Source organism: Lutjanus erythropterus, chromosome 3 (genome assembly GCF_056507025.1).
Source record: "Lutjanus erythropterus isolate fLutEry1 chromosome 3, fLutEry1.hap2, whole genome shotgun sequence".
NCBI classification, from domain to species: Eukaryota; Metazoa; Chordata; class Actinopteri; order Lutjaniformes; family Lutjanidae; genus Lutjanus; species Lutjanus erythropterus.
In genome coordinates this window covers 4,500,257-4,520,483 of record NC_139319.1, presented here as the reverse complement: position 1 = coordinate 4,520,483, position 20,227 = coordinate 4,500,257, and the positions used below count along the sequence as shown (strand labels likewise).

The 20,227-nt window shown below is 37.3% G+C and overlaps 1 protein-coding gene across 1 annotated transcript; it reads right to left on the bottom strand.

Moving 5' to 3' along the window:
* Window positions 1-7,032: 7,032 nt before the first annotated feature.
* LOC146329480 (cell adhesion molecule CEACAM1-like) lies at window positions 7,033-20,175 on the bottom strand. The gene is made up of 12 exons (XM_084714757.1): window positions 20,119-20,175; window positions 17,684-18,040; window positions 16,334-16,552; window positions 15,849-16,205; window positions 13,988-14,194; window positions 12,561-12,818; window positions 12,093-12,353; window positions 9,874-10,134; window positions 8,560-8,641; window positions 8,404-8,464; window positions 7,237-7,448; window positions 7,033-7,145 (listed from the first exon to the last, which is right to left on the bottom strand). Exons 1-12 carry the CDS (start codon window positions 20,171-20,173, stop codon window positions 7,067-7,069), a joined length of 2,409 nt encoding a protein of 802 aa, XP_084570883.1. The 5' UTR covers window positions 20,174-20,175; the 3' UTR covers window positions 7,033-7,066.
* Between the last annotated feature and the right edge of the window lie 52 nt (window positions 20,176-20,227).

Below are 20,227 nucleotides of genomic sequence, written 5' to 3'. Positions count from 1 at the left end.
TTCCAGCTTTTTTTAGAGAGCCGGTTCTTTTGGCTCGGCTCACTAAACAGAGCCGGCTCTTTTGGCCCCCAAGTGGCTACTCAGATTTTTTGTTGCTTAATTTATTACAAAAAAGAATGTAAAATTATGTGTAAAATCAATTACTAATCAAAAAAACATATATTATATCAAATGTTTATTATGTATATGGCTTTATTTATATTCTCAACATACTCTACATGGAGCAGAGTGCTACAAAAAATAAATAAATAAAGTACAAAAACAAAGACCCATCTCAATTAGACAAATAGGTCCAATCTCTGATTGTATGAATATCTGTGCAGGTTGTTTGTGGAGCCTGCTCAAGATGAGATTTTCACTTTGCACTATACTCTGCCTTTGAACTGTCTATGATGTGGAAATGTGTCCAAATTTTACTGCATTTACTGCGCAGAATCGATTAGCGATCGCCACACAATGCATGCATGCTGACTTGATTCCAACTTGCTCTGACGTCATGCACACGTGGGCAACGATAACCTCAGGAGATCAACATGGCCGCAGTTTTTAGAGCCACACACCGCAGCTGCTCCCTACCGACTGCAAGCGTCTGGCTGTCACCTGATTGATGACCTGACAGGCTCTGATTGGCTCTTAATTTTGACAACAAACACCACATATTGTATGAAATACAAATTATATTATATTACTATTACAGATATTTTATGTCTGATAATGATAAAGGTTGTATATATGACTTATCAGAAAACCAGTGACAAAGTGCTTTACAAGGCAGATAAAAGAACAGATGTTACATGTGACAGAAGGGGGATCTCTTCTAAGTCTTTTAAAGGCACAGAAACTGTCCTTGAAATAAGTGGTCTTCATAATATATGTTTATTCCTTTATTTTCCTCTCATACCAGTTGTGGAATGTTGTCCAAGTTGACAAAAGCTACTATGGCAAGCTCTTTAGACAGTTGATTTGCTTGCCTTTACCTGGAGAGCTGGATATGTAAGGTAGTAATAGAAATGTAAATTAGACTAAACTCTCAAAATTCACTCATGCAAATATACAGAAAGACATTCCATGAATATTTAGAATTAATTAATAAATCTTCAGATGAAACTGTTACCTGTGACAGACAAAATGACTCCAGGTGAACCAAAAAAACTACCTGGTGGGTCTGTTGCGAACCTGGTGCAGTGAAGGAACAAGAATGTATTATACATGTGAACTTTAATGTGATTTTTCAGAGCAATGTGTGTTATCACTGTGATATCAATGTGCTATTCTTAGTGAGTTTCTTCTCTGCTTTGCACCCAGTGTGAAATGCGCAGAGATATAAACAACACTAGGGCCTGAACAACTACTAATAGCTGCAATGTGTTGTACAGATAAGAAGGGCTGATACAGTTTATCATACAATGCATGGAAATTTCACACTTAGGTTAGCAACTTAAAGTGTGAGGGGGCAGGGTATTTGCTTCTATTGTTAGACTTATTTACAAGTGATATATTTCCTCTCAAAATGGATATGTATATTAATCTGAACAGCTCAGATGATCTGCTAACACAGTTACAGCTATAAATTCACCTCAATAAACAGTTGGTGCCTTTAAAGATACACAATGCTTCACTTTACATTGTTAAGGTTACAAGACTGTGAGATTTTGTGTATGTGGAAACAGAGATCTGATCTGAGGATTTAATAATAACAAAGATACCATGTGTCATCTATGTAACCAAAAAAAGGGATTAAGAATTACCTACACAGGCACATAACAGTTTTAAAGGGATTGTTCAGATTATTTGAAGTGGGGTTATAAGAGGTATGTATTGATAGTCAGTGACTTACCTACAGTAGATGCCAGTCAGCATGTCCCCAGTTTGAAGAAGCAGAGAGGAGTCCCAGCGAAAAGGATACGCATTCTACTGCTACAGACAAGATGAGCAAAAAAATAAATAAATAAATAGAATCCCTTTAAGTGTACGCTATACTTGCTGTGAGACAGCCCCCACTAACTTCTCAATTGTAGTACTTCCATACCTCATATAACCCCACTTCAGATTATCCAAACTATCCCTTTAAGGCATGCAATTTAAAAGTGAGTGCGAGTGTTAAAGCTGTGCATCACATCAAACAACAAATTTACAAAACTAATCAGGGAATTTCATAATGTATGTAATGATGTAGAAAATCTATTTAAGGTTGTTCTGGGTAAGGGTGCTAAAGCCCCACAATGTAAATGTAGATATGCAGTACTTGGCACAGAGGGAAACGACAATAAATCCACTTGTTGCTCTGGTTAACTGCTCATCTTATCTCTCTGTGAGGCTGCAGGGATGTTAAAGCACATCAGCGGATAAATAATGTACACAACAAATATAATAAATAGCCACCTCAACGAACAAGTTTACTTACAGTGGAGAAGGTTGTTCTTGAAAGACAGCTTTCCTCTGTGGTTATCACACTAAGCATGAGACAGTTAAAGATGTCAAGACAGGCTTGGCTTCCTTCTTTGTCACATTATTAATATGCATGATGAGGCCGTGTGCAGAAATGAATATCTCTTAGCCTTCCTGGAAAAGCCAACACTGGGTGGTTAATTGACAAAGTATGATTCAGAACAAGAAATGTGGCTTCTGTCCTGGTCACATAACTGCGGACTAGCTTTCAATTCTCACAACCTTACCAGAGTGATAACTGGAGTTTGCTTGCAGAGTGCTGCAGGGAAAACAAACAAACTATTTAGAGAGAAGTGGAAGACTTTCTTCAGCAATGACACAGCACTCTATGCACTAAGCAGACACACAGAAATGATCCCTTCCCAAAGATTATCACACAAGGTGATCCTTTTAATTTAACTGTTGTAAAAGAAGCAACACACATTATCCAGGAACACATAAAAAGCTTTGAATTCATGAGGTTATCAGCTCTATGTGCAATTAGAAAATAACAGACAAGCAGAGTCCACAACACTGGCACACAAAGACACATGAGAAAGGCAGGGATGTGCATAAACACACAACAGTTTCCTATATTGTAAATACTATTTGGCATCTACCAGTCAGATATGGCTTTTTACCACTATATAGCAGCAGCAGTAAGGAACACTAGTTTACAACTAGGCTAGATCAGCAAACAGTATATACTCCAAACAGTCCTACTAATTTGGAATTTTTCTTTCAAATTACAAGCTTACCACCTGTAAGCTCGTACTTAACTGGAGGTACATTTCAGACAGCCATTAATCTACCTACCATAGAAATAGAAGTTAGCTTATGTCTTTCTCCTGGGAAACTTAACAACTAGCTAACAAGACACTACTGTAACATGTTACCAACATATAATGCTAAAGTTGTTATGCTAACATGTTAGAAAATAAATGCTATCACATCCAGCAGACATGGGGCAACACTGGAGATGTAAACTTAGGAAATTTAGCTCTGGTTTTATTCCTCACTTATCCCCTCTAAAAGGCTCTGGGTCTTAAAGTAACATTAAGTATTCACTATTCACAATGGGCCCTTTCAGGGCTTGATAACTTATATTATTGTATTGTTTTGATGCATTATCGATACACATCTAACTGACGTGTAGTACTAAGTAAATATACCGTATATATCAGATTTGTCCCTGTGCTGGCCCAAATTATTATCCTTAAATACTGGCCCCCAATACTTAAGGACTAAAATTGGCATTGATCAGCAGAAATGCACCATATTTTGTTACACTCCATGTTTAGACAACTGGGCTTTTTTGGGTTGCACTGTGCAGGTTAAAATGAGTGTGGGTGAATGAACAGAATTTGGGCTGGTTTACCATGAATTGAGCAGTTTTTTTTTTTTTTGTTGTCGTTGTTTTTCATGAAAAATGACAAAATATGATCATAAATTGTAATCCCTTAATTATGTAAACACATTGAGCACAGCTTTGATATGAAATAATTTTCATTCATTCTGCTAAGAGGAGATCTGCGGCTATCAAATATGTACATTCATTACAACATCATTATTTGTTTGGCTCTTTGATAGCATGGGACTGTGTCTACTTCTTTTTCTCCCTCTTCATGTGTGTGTAGTTGGGGCAAACACTTTAATTTGACATACTCTCAAGTTTTACTGCAGTTGACAAAGTCAGTTAAAACCTATTACTTTTGTTGCTTGAGTTGTCCCTTTATTTTTTCTATATTTTCAAAGCAGAAGTCAGAAAAAGAAAACAGTAACCTGGTGGCATTGTACAGTTTAAACTACTATCTGTATTCTCACGCCACTTATGAACATGAAACTGTTGTTTTAATATTATATCATATTGAAAAATTGTTAAGACTGACAATACAATTGCTATTGTTTGTGAATTCATGTGTACTGGCTTTTTTTTTTTATCAATTTGGGCGGATTTTTAGCAATTATCTTACTGAAAAACATCAATCCAATCTGGCAACACTGTTCAGCGATCACAAACCATGCAATTTTGTATGAGCAGTTTTATCAAACTAATTGTTGTTGTCAAATGTAGCAGAATAAAGACAACATTCTTAGGATTTATAGTGGCGAAGAAGTAACATTAAATAGACATTCTCCTTTACTTTCCTTCTGTAAAAGTCACAATACAGTATTTGAATAAAGTTGAGGTTAAGCGAGTTATTTTTCACCACTTGATGCTGGGCAGTTAGCATACAGTTGGTTATTCAGCAAAGAATGTTAGCATGTCAAAGTACAGCCTATATTTTAAGAATGAATTGCCATATTTATGTTGTGTCCACTTACCACACGAAAAAACAGAAGCTGTGCTTCAAACTTAATTTGTTTGAAACCGTTTATGGCCATTTTAACCCATTGTTTGCTCATATTTAGAGCCAACGAGTTAGCTAAAGTATCTATCATGGCTACCAGCTGCTGAGAGCAGTCTCTGCAGGCGCAGCACGTCCTGTAGCCTCGTTTTCAAATTTTAACGGACACCTGCAGCAAGCCAATCACATAGAAGTGTTTTCTGGCCAGTGTCCAATCAGACCTACACAGCACGTTTAGTAAATTCCTCGGTAGAGCTGTTAGCAGACATCTTCCTTGTCACATCTCAAACAGAACAAAAAACATCAACTTATGTGGCTTAACAAGCTGCTTACCTCTCCAACAAATGTATCTTCACACTGGAGTCCACCTTTCTCTGATGTTGACCTGTATTGACGTTAATTCGTCTCACACAGTCTGACGTTACGGCTTTCATTTCACTGAGTAGTTTAGGGAGCGTGGGAATTTGGAGTGTCCCAGTATGTTCACAGATAAACGGGGTAAAATGCAACAGGCCTCTAAAAAAATGTTGGCTGTATTGCAATTGTGTTTTATCCTTACAATATACAGTACTGCAAAGCTGCAGCACTGGTATATTCATATACAGTCTTGCAAAGTTGTCATCCTTATTGGGGAATTTCCAAACTTTAGGCAACATGCTAAGGCCTTGGAGCCTACACTAACTTAAATTAATGTTTTTTAATGTTTTTGATAAGGCCTATTTTATATTATTTATATTTTACATAGTATATTCATACAATAATCAGATCCTTATTTATTTTATGTATGCACAAACAAATGCTCTCTTGATATGACCATGTGTTTTAAGGGTATTGTGTGTTGACATGGTGCAAATATCTTTAATACATGTCTAATACCTTTCTAATACATTTCTCTTGTGTTTTTCTTTAAAATAACTAAATAGAGGTGTGGAGGGGCGGTTAAGTTAAATTATGGGACACGAGGGGATCCACTGTACATTTTCTATGTTGTAGGGATGAGAAACCTCTGTTTAGAGCAAACTTGTGTTAAAGGCTCAGTTCACCCAAATCACAACAAACAAAGGACAAACCCGGGTGGTATCTAGCCAATTTGGACTAACCAACCTTTTTAGAAACAATGACCAAATAAACCAGTCTTCATATACCACATGTTTTTATTTTTCATGGTTGCTTCGACTGCGCAATTGGAATAATTTACAATCTTACTACCAGTGGTGGACAGTAACGAAGTACATTTACTTGAGTACTGTACTTAAGTACAATTTTTGAGTATCTGTACTTTACTTGAGTATTTGTTTTTGTGGAAACTTATTACTTTCACTCCACTACATTTCAAAAACAAATATTGTACTTTTGACTCCACTACATTTCTAGGAAAGTTGTTGTTACTTTTTGACTGAGCGCATCGTTGAAGTCAGCTGTTGCTGTTTTTTCTTTTCTAAAATGCAGTTGGTCACATGCTGTGTTTCTCACAAAACACAGGAAACCAATCACAGTAGCTCCTCTCAAATGGGATTGATGTAAAAGCAGAAATACGTCCAGGCGCTCTGTAACAAGAACAAGTAAGCTCTCCGTCTTTCATTCAAACAAAAAGCAGTAATGGTGACAGCAGGACAAAGACTAAATTAAATCTCAAGATGTTATTATAATTATTCATTATTCCAGGTAGCTTTTAAAGTTGGATTGTTTTTATTGGGGTGAAAAATACCACATAATTCATGTATATACTGCCTCTGAAGACAGAAAGAAATCTCAGTTATTTAACAGACTTGGAGAACTCCTTACAGTCAGCTTCAATCTAATTTTATGTGGTGATTTTAATACAGTTACATCAGAAAATGACAATAACTGTCCTTTTTGTTTTTGATTGCATTTCTCTGCTGAAGTTTTTATAGGTGTTTCTATAGGCTTTGTGTAGCAGAGTGGTTCTACAAGCAGGTCAGTGCATCATTAGATGGTTTCAGAGAGTTACAAGCTTCTGTAAATGCATCATGAAATCAATACAGCATGTATTTATATTAGAAAATGTACTTTGTAATTTGTACTTTTGAATACTTAAGTATTTTTATAAACGTGTACTTCTGAATACTTAAGTATTTTTAAAACCAAGTACTCTAGTACTTTAACTCAAGTAAAATTTTGACTGAGCAACTTTCACTTGTAGTTGAGTAATATTTGACCAGGAGTATCTATACTTTGACTCAAGTACTGGTGTTGAGTACTTTGTCCACCACTGCTTACTACACAAGGCACGTTAAAAAAAATCCATGTATAAATAACAGATCACAGATTCATGTTGCGTTCACGTAGTCTTTGTTGACTGTGCTGTACAGAGCAAATGAATCCTCCCCATCATCTTGACGTCTTGTTCTGTGAAGGGAAAAAATAAAGCATTCAGGCTGAGAGGCTGTGTATTTTTAAAAATCAGAAAACGTTTAAAATTTTGAGAGAAGCTGCTCACCCATCAGTTTTGACAGCAGTGTAGTCAACACCATCCTCCTCATCCTCTTCCTCTATTTGTCTGTGGAGCTGAGCAGGTCTGATGTTGGAGTAGACAACTTCTGTCTGATTCTGAGAGAAGGAGATGCTGGAGTAGTGAATGTCATCCTGCTGTGCTGCTGGATGTCTCTGTGCTGCAGCTGATGGAGTGTCATACACTGTACCCATGTTTAGCTGATGGGAAAAACAAAAGTACATTTTTATTGCCCTGTTGCATGCTTGCTTTACTTACCTTCCTTACAGTACAATATTTGTTGGATTTAGGGTGTGGTCAGAGAAGGTTATGTTTCATTCTTTGTGTTTTTGCAATACTTATTATCACCAGCAGAGGTCTATAAAATTCAAAGACTGCTTAATACCACTTGGGTTAGAAAAAGTGTGTAGATGGAGTTGTTCGGTTTAACAATTAACTCTTTGCCACAGCAGGATACAATCTGCATGAGGGCGAGTTGACAATGGCTGAAGTGGGTATACTAATTTGCAGTCAGTGTATCATACGCTCCTAGAAAGGCCTGAACACAGAAATTGTGAACAACAGTTTAACAGTCTAACTCCACAGTTCAGTACTACATAGATCTCTTTTCATGCATCTTCAGCAACATTTTTCTCATGTGTCACATGTTTGGAAGAATACCCTTTACACAGACTTTAAAACTGGGGCAAAAACAAATCTGAAATTATTTCAGTAGTTTTTTCAATATATCATTTGCTCCTGTAAAACACTTCGAATTGCCTTGTGTCTGAATGATGCTGTATAAATAAACTTGCTTGAGTTAATGAGCAATTTTTTTGGTTGTTTTGTTTTGTTTATGTTTTGTTTTTTGTGATTTGAGTAAACTAACCATCCTTTGTGGAAAGTCAATTATTCTATTATTATTTGAAAATAAAAATATTACAACTTTTCTTTATTAAAAACATTTTATCATATTGGATATTATGTGTGACATGAGACATGGAAGTTATAACAGTCAATTGGGTTGTATGATGTTGGTTAGCTATTTGTCAGATCTGATTTATGAATGGTGAAGAACCTGGTGTCAACTCTGTGTAGAGCTCTGAAGTGTGTTAATTGCAGTGAAATTGTGCAAAAGTGGGAAAAACAGCACTTTTTAGACAAGAATGAACTCACCTGTGCCCTGTGGATGGCTCTCTCTCCTCTGTTAAACTGTTGTGTGAATGACTTTTTTTTTCTGGATAGGAAGACATAAAATTGAATGCAAACTTTTTTCAGCTTCTGAAAGCGAGACATGCCAGAAAAAGTTTGGGAACCACTGCAATTGCTCACCTAATCCATAGAAAGACAGCGAGGACTATGATGACCAGGAGAACAGCAGTGATTGTTCCTATAGTCGCTGATTTCAATGCACCTGGATAATCACAGGAAGAAATACTGGTAACTGATTAGTGAATCACAGGGGGTTTGACTAATCATGGTTTTTAGGGTAACTCTGGGACAATTTTCCTGTTCTCATGTCAAAGTGATTACTGGGGCCAACAAATGTCTGAAATTGGTCCAGTATTGAGGCAGAGCGCTGCAGCCATGAGAAGCTTAAAGATTAAAAGTGCTTGTTTTGCCACTGACAGGCTCAGATTTTCATTAAGCGTCAAACATTATGGAAAGGATCACTGCTGAAATAGACCTTTAAAAAAACCAGTAAGATATGTTTTGCTTATTCTCTCACCAAACTAACTGAACTCCCTTTGCAAAACTGTCATTTTAACATTGTCCTTAACCTTACTGGCTCAACTTTTCACTCTGTTATTTTGTTTGTTGAGTTTGAATTAAGAAAACGATGTTAAAATTACAGTTTTGTTTAGGGAGTCCATGTTACTTTGGTGATAGCAATTTATTACCTGTTTCTGTTAAACAAAACTGTATCTTACTCTTTAATTAAAAGGTCACTCTTTACATTAATACTTTCCATAATATTGTCAGACACATTCCCACATTCTTCAGCAGTGCATGTGCATGGCATTACAGTTTTTATTTCTATGCCATTCTTACCAAGTTAGAGTCACCACAGCCTGCTTGAGCTGCACTTTTTCTTTCTTTCTTTTCTCTTTCCCACTACCTCCCTCCCTTCTTCTCTGTTGGCCTTGTCTTTACAGGCCTTTTTTCTCTTCAAAACTCTTCTGCAAACTCTGTAGAAAGATAGGGCTTTTGTAAGTTGTAAAGTGAACCAGACATTCGAATAAAAATATGAGCCTGTCAGTAGCAAAAACAAACACTTTTATTGGACTTAATCTGACGGTGCACTATTATGTTGCAGCTCAGCTTTGCTTCTGTTGGCTGCAGTACTCTAATATGTAAGCTACACTTTAATACAAATCTCCCATACATGTCCCACAGATCCTTTTCATACTAAAACCACTGACCCTTTGTGCCCAGTGTTAAAACACATGTATTTGCGATTTCTCCACTCAGTTATTGAAGTTTGTCTCCCATACGGTTAGAAAATGTAAGTGTGTTCTATTAAAAGTAATTATTGTATGTTTTGGTAAGTTAGAAATGTGAGGGTGCCACCACCTTCTAACAGTGATGAAATCCAAATAAGATCTGTAGTGAAGAGGTGTTTATAGGTGATTGCACATAACTGACCTGCTGCAACAGTCAGATATAAGGTGGATTTATGGCGTCCTCTTTTGTTCTCAGCTTCACAGTAGTAATTCCCACTGTGTTCAGCACTTAAGTTGGTGATGGTGAAGTTCTGTCCTGATGCTTTTGGTGAGTCTTCATTCTCCTTGTACCAGGTGTAATTAGCTGCTGGGTTAGCATCACTGCTACAGGTCAGAGTCACTGAACTGCCCTCCACTATCTCAGCAGAAGGACTCACCGACACAAAAGGAATCTTTGGAGCATCTGGTGAAAAAAACATGCATAAAGTCATGAATATTTGTGTGCAGACCTGATTTTAGGCACAGGCTCTCTGACTGTGGCACCAGATGTGACTGGCAGATATAGGGGTAACATGTAAAGTGTATGTACAATGGTGCTAAAAGTTTCTGTGACCGTTTAAACCTTTTTTCTACCATGACATCTGCTCAAAATCTAAAGTCATTAGATCTAAAGCCAAGAGATCAGGGATTTATTCACAGATTGGAGGTGCATGAGCTCACAGGTTGTCAAAAAGTCAAGTAGCAAAAAATTGACCAAAACTGCAGAAAGAGGTGGTACTGGAGCCATCAGATATCTTTTTTAAGCCCAAAAAAGGGGTTATGCTACATACAGAAAAAGAGATGTCAAGCTAGAAAAAAGTCCCAAAGGTACAAATCCAAAAATCCAAAAACAGAAGATAAGCCAGAAAAACTACAGAGGAAAACCCCCAACGTGCGGATGAAGACAAACTGACAACTTAAGAGGGAACAGACACACTGCAAAAAAAGTCCCACTAGAAAGATTCCAAATATTCTAAAATATTATCAAATTGTCTTGTTTTAAGCAAAAAATCTGGGGTAACCCAGTTTTGATTGGGTAGAATTCTTAAAACTAGCTGATAAATCTAGCCACTTAAAGACCGTAATGGGCCTTGAAACTAAAAAACAAACAAACAAAAAAAAAAATGTTAATCTACTTATTCAGCTAATACTTGGAATGAGAAAATCAGTCTTGTGATTGAGCTGACCTAAAGAATTTCTATCTTAATGTACGATTAACACTTAGCGAAAAAGCTTAAGATAAGACACATTTTCTTAAAACAAAATATTGGTTTCTTGATTGAGCTGATTTTAAGAAACTATACCTTAAACTGAGATAAATAATAAGCAAAAAACAAACAAAAGCTTACAATAAGACACAATTTCTCTGAAAAGCATAATAAAAATAAATGCCTTTGACTTAAATTAAGGCATCAGAAGCAGTCTTATTTTTTAGCATTTTATTTTTAACAGTTCGGGGAAAAAGTAGCTGCTTCAATGAAAAACACTAAGACTGAGTCCATCATTCAGGGAGGGAATGAATGTGTGAGCAACAGAAAGAGAGAGCTAAACTCTGACTCACACTGAAACTTGGTGCTGTATAGTTGCCAGATATGTAGTTTTCTGGAAGTAATAACAGTCTTTCATATTTTCATATTTGATAATGATGATGCTCACAGGATCCGTCTGCATCACTTCACCACATGCATCACTGCATTGTGACTCATTAGTTTGTATTCAGATCTGAAAATGTCCTCAGAAACTACTATGAGTTCTGCTATTTGTGATGCATCTTTGAAATGGGTCATGCTATGCATGCATGTCAGGTTCTTTTAATGATGTGAAATGTGAAGCAGCAGGTTCTGAACTCCATACAGTCTGATGCACTCACACTCATTGACAATGGATAAAAATACATTAATTAGATTAATTCAAACTTCACTTCCATTTTTATTGGTAAAATAAAGCTAAAGATAAAGCTATAAATTGTGCAAGCCGTACTTCACTGAGAAGTTTCACACAGAACTAAACTAAACCATAACAAATTGCAACTTTTCTGAAGTTGGATCCCATGGGACAAAATGGAAGGGGCATGACTCTTCTCCTCTCTTTAAGAGCTTTAGGATGGCCTGCATGATGGCTGACCATGAACTTCCAGCTCAACTGAGGAGCGAGAAAACATCAAATAAGAGAATAGAGGTCCACCCATAGAAATGTTGCTAGAGAGGAGGAACAGAGAGACAGTAACTGATATGAAGTTAACCACTGCCATGGTGTGAAGGAAACTATCTGTAGCTTTCTTTCAGTGTTGGTTCTCCTTGTACCAAGCCTATACTTGCATCCACCGTCTCTATTTTAAAATACACTGAGTGTCTAAATGCTTTGCTTATGTTTTGTACTTACACTGGACATCAATATGGAGAAATGAAGAGTTTATCTGTTTGTACTGATTCTCAGCCCTGCAGTAATAGACCCCACTGTCCTCAGAGCTGATGGAGGTGAAGTTATAAATGTCTTCTGGTCCTTGAAGCAGTATTTGGTTCTCCTTGTACCAGGTGTAATTAGCTGCTGGATTAGCATCACTGCTGCAGGTCAGAGTCACTGAACTGCCCTCCATTATCTCACCAGACGGACTCACTGACACGGTGGAGGCCTTTGGACCATCTTGAAAAGATGAATTAACACAGATTTTTATGAGATGAGATACATCACAGGATCTGAGGCCTTGTGATGACCAAGATGGCCTGAATCCCCTGAAGGATGCAGTAAATATAAATGCTAATAGTGATTAAAACCTGTTCTCTGTTGACCAGATTCAACTAAATAGATTTCCAGCAATTTGTTGCTTTCAAATAAGATATTTTTACTCACATTTCACATCAACAAAGACAGATTTAGACATCATCCTCCCCAGCTCGTTCTCAACTGTGCAGTAATACTCTCCAGAGTCAGAGGACTGGATGGAGTTGAAGATAAGCTGTGGGTCTTTACTATGAAGTGATTGGTTCTCCTTGTACCAAGTGTATTTAGCAGCTGGGTTAGCATCACTGCTGCAGGTCAGAGACACTGAACTGTCACTCATAATGTCACCAGAGGGACTCACCAAAATGAGGGGCAACAGTGGGGCATCTGGAGGAGATAATATGTTAAAGGGTTAGTTCACCCAAAAATGAAAATTCAGTCATTATCTACTCACACAGGAAAACAGTGTTGCAGAATCTCCCAAACAGTGTAAGTGAATGGTGATCATTTTTTAAACTGAAAGAACAACCAAATAAAGCTGTAAATAAATAAAAAACCAAATAAATAAAATGCCTCCATACTGCTCATCTGGTGTAATCCAAGTCTCCTAAAGCCCCAGCATGCCAAACTGACTTGAAAGACATCATTTACACCATATTCTTAACCAGGTTTTGAATTACACAGTGGCTTTTGGGGGAGCCCTATTTTGCAGTGAGCGCCACTACTGAAATATATCATGTGCATGTGCATACATGAAAGCGCATGGTGGAGTGCTCAGTTTCAGTGTTACTGCAAAAAACATTTTACTCTTACTGCTGTGGACAGTTAATACTGCCAAGAACTTTTCATAGGGGCTAAATAACAAGAACATAAGGCTGCTGTTTCAAAATCAAAGAATAAATTTATTAATTAGAATAAAAAACAAGAAACAAAATCACAAAAGAGGGATGAAAGCAATGTTCTTCTGTTTCTCATACAAAACACCTTCATGAATTATAGCCTACATCATCATCTAAGCTAAGTGGTTGTAAACTAATGTGAGCAATTCTTGAATCAAAATTAACTCACTGTGACATTTGTTTTGTAATGGGAGGACTTCATGAAGTATCACAGGCCCATGGAAACCACTGTTCTGTTCTCTTTCACACACATGCTGTCATTGACTGTCCCTTCACTTCAATGCCATTTCCTTTCTGTGTGGATTGTTATTATTTGCGGCCGCAAAAAGCAAGCAGGACATGTCCAGTCTGTCTGTCCATCACCTCCACTCTCTCTCTCCCACGACAGCCTGATCAATTTCTCATGTGGCCCTCCATGAAAAATGATTGCACACCCCTGCACTAGACCTTTAATTATGTTTTTTGTTTTGTTTTTTTTTACCTAAAGTGTTTGTTTGGTTAAACCAACAATAACTTTTAGTAATTTTTTGGCACAAAACAAGACTGATATTATAACATACATGTAGAAATGTGATCCATTGTTTCCATGAAAATATTGATGCACTGTAGAGTTTCCACCACATAACATTTTGTTGTGACATATAGGAAAAAACTCACACACTGAAGAAGAATGGTGACTCTCGTACGCACAGGAGTAGCGGATTGCAGGATCAACATATCCTTTGTAGGTAGGAGATGTTTCTTCCTGAATCCTTGTTTCATTCTTGTACCAAATGAAGGAAGAGCGATCAGTAAGACAGCTGCTGTGACAAATCAGTTTTGGACCAGTAGAGGACCGGATCACCTGCACCTCTAAATCTGGATCTGTGAACAAGGAACAGGAATCTCATGTGAAATGAACTGCTGATAGCCGTGTTTCCAAATTTGAAGGAGAAAAAAATTAAACTGCAAATTGACTGTGTTACGAGCAAATAAATTAGGCTACACAAAGCATGGTTTTGTTAGAGGTTACATTATGCGTGGCTGTCATAAACTGAGTTTCAGAAATAGAGGATGCAAACCAAAAACAAAGCAGTCATTTGACAACCGCCAATTAACCTAAAACTAGGAGAAGAACAAATAAAACCAGTTGCCTTGACCATCTATGAGAGACAAAACGAGGAGAGGTCTTAAGATTTTTTTTCAAATGGGAATGATGGGAAAATTGTAGTTATTATTTCATGTCAGCTGTACTCATGACAGAAAAAAAACTTATTATTATTCTTTTTCTATTGTAATCTCTCAGAATAGGAACAGTTTATCAGAAAGGTAAAAAACACATGAAGTGATCGCAAAAAAATTGAAATTGAGGACGTTTTTTTTTCTAATTTTGCCATTTCCATCACACTTTTCTAATGCAATACTTCTAAATGTGCATAAAATACACTGATAGAGACATGACTAGTAACACACATAGTTGCAGGTACTGAGTGGCAAAAATACAACTGAGTGGCAGTGTTAGCTTTCAGCTTGAATGCCACAAAAAACAAAAACAAAAAAAACCATCTAAAATGACAAAGAGCTGTTGTGTGGTTGACTGAACAGATTAAAAATAAAACAGAGCAACATTTTTATACCAAAAGTTAAAGAAAAGAGAAGCAAATGAATCACTGTACTCAACAGAAACAACAGGGATCCCTGCACTGAAAAGTGGATATGTGGGTGTTTTTTTGTATCAGGGACATTAGATTTTTGGGTTACTTACATACCGTATTAACTAATGTTATAAATTAAATCTTTCATTCATATGCACATCACATCATACACTCCCAATGCTGCAGAATGCAAAAACAACTCCAATAATGTCTTAAAATAAAAATATCTGTACTGACTTGTCCACATACAACCACAATATCCTTTGGTGTCCTCGTCACTTTAATTTCACCAATAAATCTCTCCTTGAAATAATGTTACGACCAAGCGACCATTTTTGTCTGCCTTCTTTGATGGGATAATAACAATTAGTAAATTAATTGATTAATCACCCATTCAGATGACTTGATTGATCGTGTAAAATTCAATCAATCTATTATTAAATAAAGATCTGAAATATAGTGATTATTTTATGAACGCACACCATGTTATCGGATATTCACTCATATGTGCTCAATGTGTAGCATTTTATATGCTTCATAGGCTCTGCAATACTGTCAGCAGTCAATGTGCAATATATTGCTGTGGAAATAAAGCTTTGATTGAGAGGGTAAAAACACTTTTGGTATTGTTTGGTATTTGAAAACAGGTACACCAAAATGAGTCCTGGCCCAAAATGCCAATGTCCATGAAGTACTGTGTGTTTGGTAAGTTGTAAGGATCACTGTTGAGTCAAACTCCCTTTAATTTAAGCATATAATCAGTTGTTTTACTCCTGGTTTTTGCAGTTTCCGCTGCTTCAGTGCATACCTTCTATTTAACATATACTGGACCATGCATTTGTCAAAATTATAATTTTCAATAATCAGTTTGTGTTCATCAATACCTGTGACAGTCAGAGTTGTACCAGGTAAACTACTCCTCCATTCAGACTTTCGTGTTTTGAATTTGAAGTGATATTCAGCTGAATCTCTCTCTGTCAGGTCAGTGATTCTCAAAGTGGAGCATCTTCTCCCTGTGTCAAGGACCTGAACACGATGTGCATACTGGGAGTCTTCTTTAAGGTCCTCAGGCTGTGAAGGATTTCGCCAGCGATGACTACGTTCAGGACTGAACCAGAATTTAGATGTGATCAATGCATTATTACTGCTGTATGTGCAGGAAATGTCCACTGATGAGCCTTTGAAGGCACAGATTCTTCTGACAGTGCATGTCACTCTGTTGCAATATTCATCAAGGCCACCTGAAAAATAATACACAGTGATTTTGATGATTATTATTATTATTACGCGGGTCACCCATTTAAAGGATACATGAAGCCATGGTACAAATCAAGAGGTATATTACTGAAAGATTGTAGAGTAAACTCACACACTGCTGGAGCAGGGACATCCTCACGTCCTCTTACAGCACAAGAGTAACTGTCTTTAGTGGAAAAGTAGCCTAAATAAAGATGAAATGTTGCTGCTTTAATTTTCTGTTCATTCTTGTACCAGATGTAGGAAGTTCGATCAGGTAGATCACAACTGCTGTGACACCTGAGTGTACAGCCATACCATGGACATTGTGAGGTCCTCTGAACTTGTAAACCTGGGTTTGTAAAATAAATAACAAAAACAGAATTTTAGACTGAACTGTCAGCACACACAATACTATTAGCTAATATTGAACATTCAGAGTTAGCTTACATGCAGGACTGTAGTGGGGGCTAAATGTACATAAACATCACTTACACACCTTATTAAATACAAAATTGCATTTACTGACTCACTTGTCATTGCAACATTTTTAAAAGTTTGGTCAAATTTAGCCCCACGGTTTAAAGCATTATATACGACAGTTCTGAACACAACTTCATCTTTCCCCTTCCTCACAAGAATTAGATGGGGCACAACGCAATGCAACATGTAAAGCACAGAATAATCCACTATAAACAACTGCAGCTGGTCCACTGTATATTTTTACTAATAAAGGCAAGACTGTAATATTAAATTTAATGTAAGAAGTCAGGGTGGTATCATTGCCCCTTTGATGGGGGGCCCTTGTTACAACAGTTAGGGGCAGTTGTAACCGTTGTGCGACAGTGTGACGGTTTTTCTCTCAAACCGACACAGAGACACTTTTGCGTGCATTTATTCTTCCTAAGAAAAACCTACAAAACCACAATTATTAAAAACTCAGCTGTGCATGTGCTGATGACCCTCAGGTCTTCTGGTTGTGGCCTTGAACTCATCCCCAAAGTTAGAACAAAATCTCACAGAGAGGCATCATTTCATTACTGTTTGTTGGTAACAATAACTTTAACTTTATTTATTACCATCTTATTTACTGATACGTGTTTTTCTTTTTAACCATTTATTTATTTACTATCTATTTCTTCTAAACAAGTTACCTTTTATTTACTTTTACCTACTGTTTAGAGTTTTTAATTTATTGATTGATTGTTATTTATTTAGTTTAGTTCTTTACTTAATTACAACATAATTTCCTTGTTAGTGTGTGGTGGGAAGGGGAGCAGTATTGTGTGTGTGTGTGTGTGTGTGTGTGTGTGTGTGTGTGTGTGTGTGTGTGTGTGTGTGTGTGTGTAGGGCAGGTAATTGAATGAAGCGCTTTGTGTCACATAGCTATATAAATAAAGTTAAAGCTGCTGAAGACATTCATAGTTTCGAACCTTTTTTATCACTACAGCCCTGCATACATAGTTTCCAACAAAAATGTTACCTGTGACAGACAAAGTGACTCCAGGTGAACCAATAAAAGTCCCATCTGGTTGGTTTGTTATGAAGCTGAACTGGTACTTAGCTGAGTCTCTCTCTCTCAGGTCTGTGATTTTCAGAGTGCAGCTCTTCTCATAACAACTGTACTGCACACGACCTGCATACTGTGAGTCTGTTCTCACATCCACAGGTTCATTTCCACTCAGTTTAGTGAACCAGAATGTTTTCTCAACTGTGGTATCACGGCCGTTCTCTCTTGGTGGGTATCTGTAGATGCAGCGTATTTCCACTGTTGATCCTTTGAGGGCACAGATCTGAGTTGAAGGGTATGTCACCCCATAGTCACTCTGACCCTGTATCACTGTAACACAGAGCAAAACAGTACAGAACAGACTTTAATGTGTGGAGGTGTTTTGGGGGAGGGGATTGAGCCAGATTCAAAAACCACAGACTCTTAATTACTGTAGTCAGTTTTACAAACCCTCTTTAAAAGTCTGAGATGACTTTTTTTCACAGATTTTTGCATGTCATAGCAGGAAAAGCAAAGATAACATTAAAAATGACTGCATTCCATTTAGATGAGCACATTCCGGGGTCCATTGTACATCACGGCTTACGCGGCAATTAATTGAACTTTTGATGCACCTTTAGAAACAGGGTGCACAAGGTGTGTAAAAGCAGCCTATTAGCTTGATTTGTTTCCTGTCTGTGGTCAGGTCAGCTGTGGTGTGAAACTACAGAGAAATACAGAATGCGGATGTGAAACTCTTTATTGTGATTATGCAGGTGATATGAAGCCTTTAATGTTAGAGAACTGGCACACTGAGGTCATCATAATGTACTGATAAAGAAATGTACTGATAAAAAAATGTTGATATCAATATATCCACAGTTTTCAGTGAGGGGCTGAAATAATTCAAGACTGGATTTTTCTACCTTTTAGAGCACTTAGAATATTTTGTCTTCTTGTGTTTTTTAAGCTTTATTTTGATGGTTTATACTTAAACACTTTGACATGAATTACCATGAATTCATGCATGAAAAAACATGATTTTTTTTTTTCAACCTTTATTTATTCATGGTAGGTACACTGAGAGTGATGCTCTCTTTTACAGGAATGCCCTGATCACATTCACACCTTGAAGCTGCCCAGTACAACCACAGTCTTATCTTCTGGCCACTGAGCAGCTCCACTGGAACAGTTGGGGTTAAGGGTCTTGCTCAAAGGCACCTCAGGGGCAAGTGCTGCCTTTCACTTTCCCGACCCAGATTTATCCTGCTGGTCAGGGGATTGAACTGGCAACCTTCCAGTCACAAGCTCGCTTCTCTAACTTTTGTTGAAAAAGTACATTGATTATTCATCAATACTGTTCATCTTCCACACTCCCCCCTTTTAAAACAAAGTGTCAACACTATATTTGATGATTTTACATGATAATTACTTAGCAACTCCTTGGTGATTAGCAAAATAATATTAATTACTGATAGTGACTATTTAGAAACATTACAACATAATACTTAGTACAACATTTTCAACTTGAATGTTTTTTTCTTCTTAACAAGGAAAATCTAATCAGACCATTTCCTCATCCAAATCACTTTCATTGTACAGGTTTCCAGGGGCTCATTCCGACCTGTGTAATTCTGGCACACTATCGTTGTTTGGTTGGTATTTTAATATATAATGGTGTTCTCTCTACTGCAATTAGCCCAGTTATCCATCTATAAAGAAAGGCTTGCATACAAGTAAGAGCACAAGTACAAAAACATAAGGTAATACCAAAAACAAACAGAACAGGTACGAATGTCCCCATGTTGCATTGGTTTTACACTCAAGCTTACAGTCACCTTCCTTCCTCACAACCTAGATACAGAGAATTCCAAAATCAATGCATTGATTATTCATCCTTTTTCGTCTTCCACACCTTCTCTAACTTTTATTAGTTAACATTAAGTTAAAAAATGCCGAAGTCCCCTTGCCCGTGCCCTTCCAGTGGTCAAAGCATAATGTGTAAATGCAATATAAAAAAAAAAAAAGGGGTGGGGGGGGTGGGGTTGGTGGGGGGGGGGGGGGGGGGGGGGGTTGCATGTGAGTCTCACGAGAATTGTGCTGTGGAAAACCAAAGATGATTGCCAGACAGATAAGGCAGCTTATTGACCACACTGTGCAGTACTGAAACATCTATGCAAGCATAGAGATGTTACAAGATAACTCATGGACTCAGAGGGCCCCCATGTTCAAAAAACGCTGCAAAAGTGCCTCTATGGCAGACAAAACATGATAAATTGCCCTTTAGCGTGCCCCTCCAGTGGACAAAACACACTGGCAACAACAAGGCATTTAAGGTAAGGCATTTTTTCTGTTGTGGGACTAATGGAGGAATATCTTATCTAGGAATATCTTATATATCATAAAATGTAAATGTAGATGTACAGTACCTGACACAGAGAGAAGGAAGACAACAAATCTATTCACTGCTGCAGCTAAACTCATGGCTACTGTGCAAGTGCAAGTGCTCTGCATGTGGTCTTGAAAAGAGAAGCATCT

Coding starts and splice junctions, on each gene's coding strand:
- LOC146329480 (XM_084714757.1), bottom strand. CDS start 20,173: ATGAGTTTAGCTGCAGCAGTGAATAGATTTGTTGTCTTCCTTCTCTCT. Junction 10,135..12,092: donor TCTCCATATTGATGTCCAGT/GTAAGTACAAAA, acceptor TTTTTTCACCAG/ATGCTCCAAAGATTCCTTTT. Junction 7,146..7,236: donor ACTGCTGTCAAAACTGATGG/GTGAGCAGCTTC, acceptor TTCCCTTCACAG/AACAAGACGTCAAGATGATG.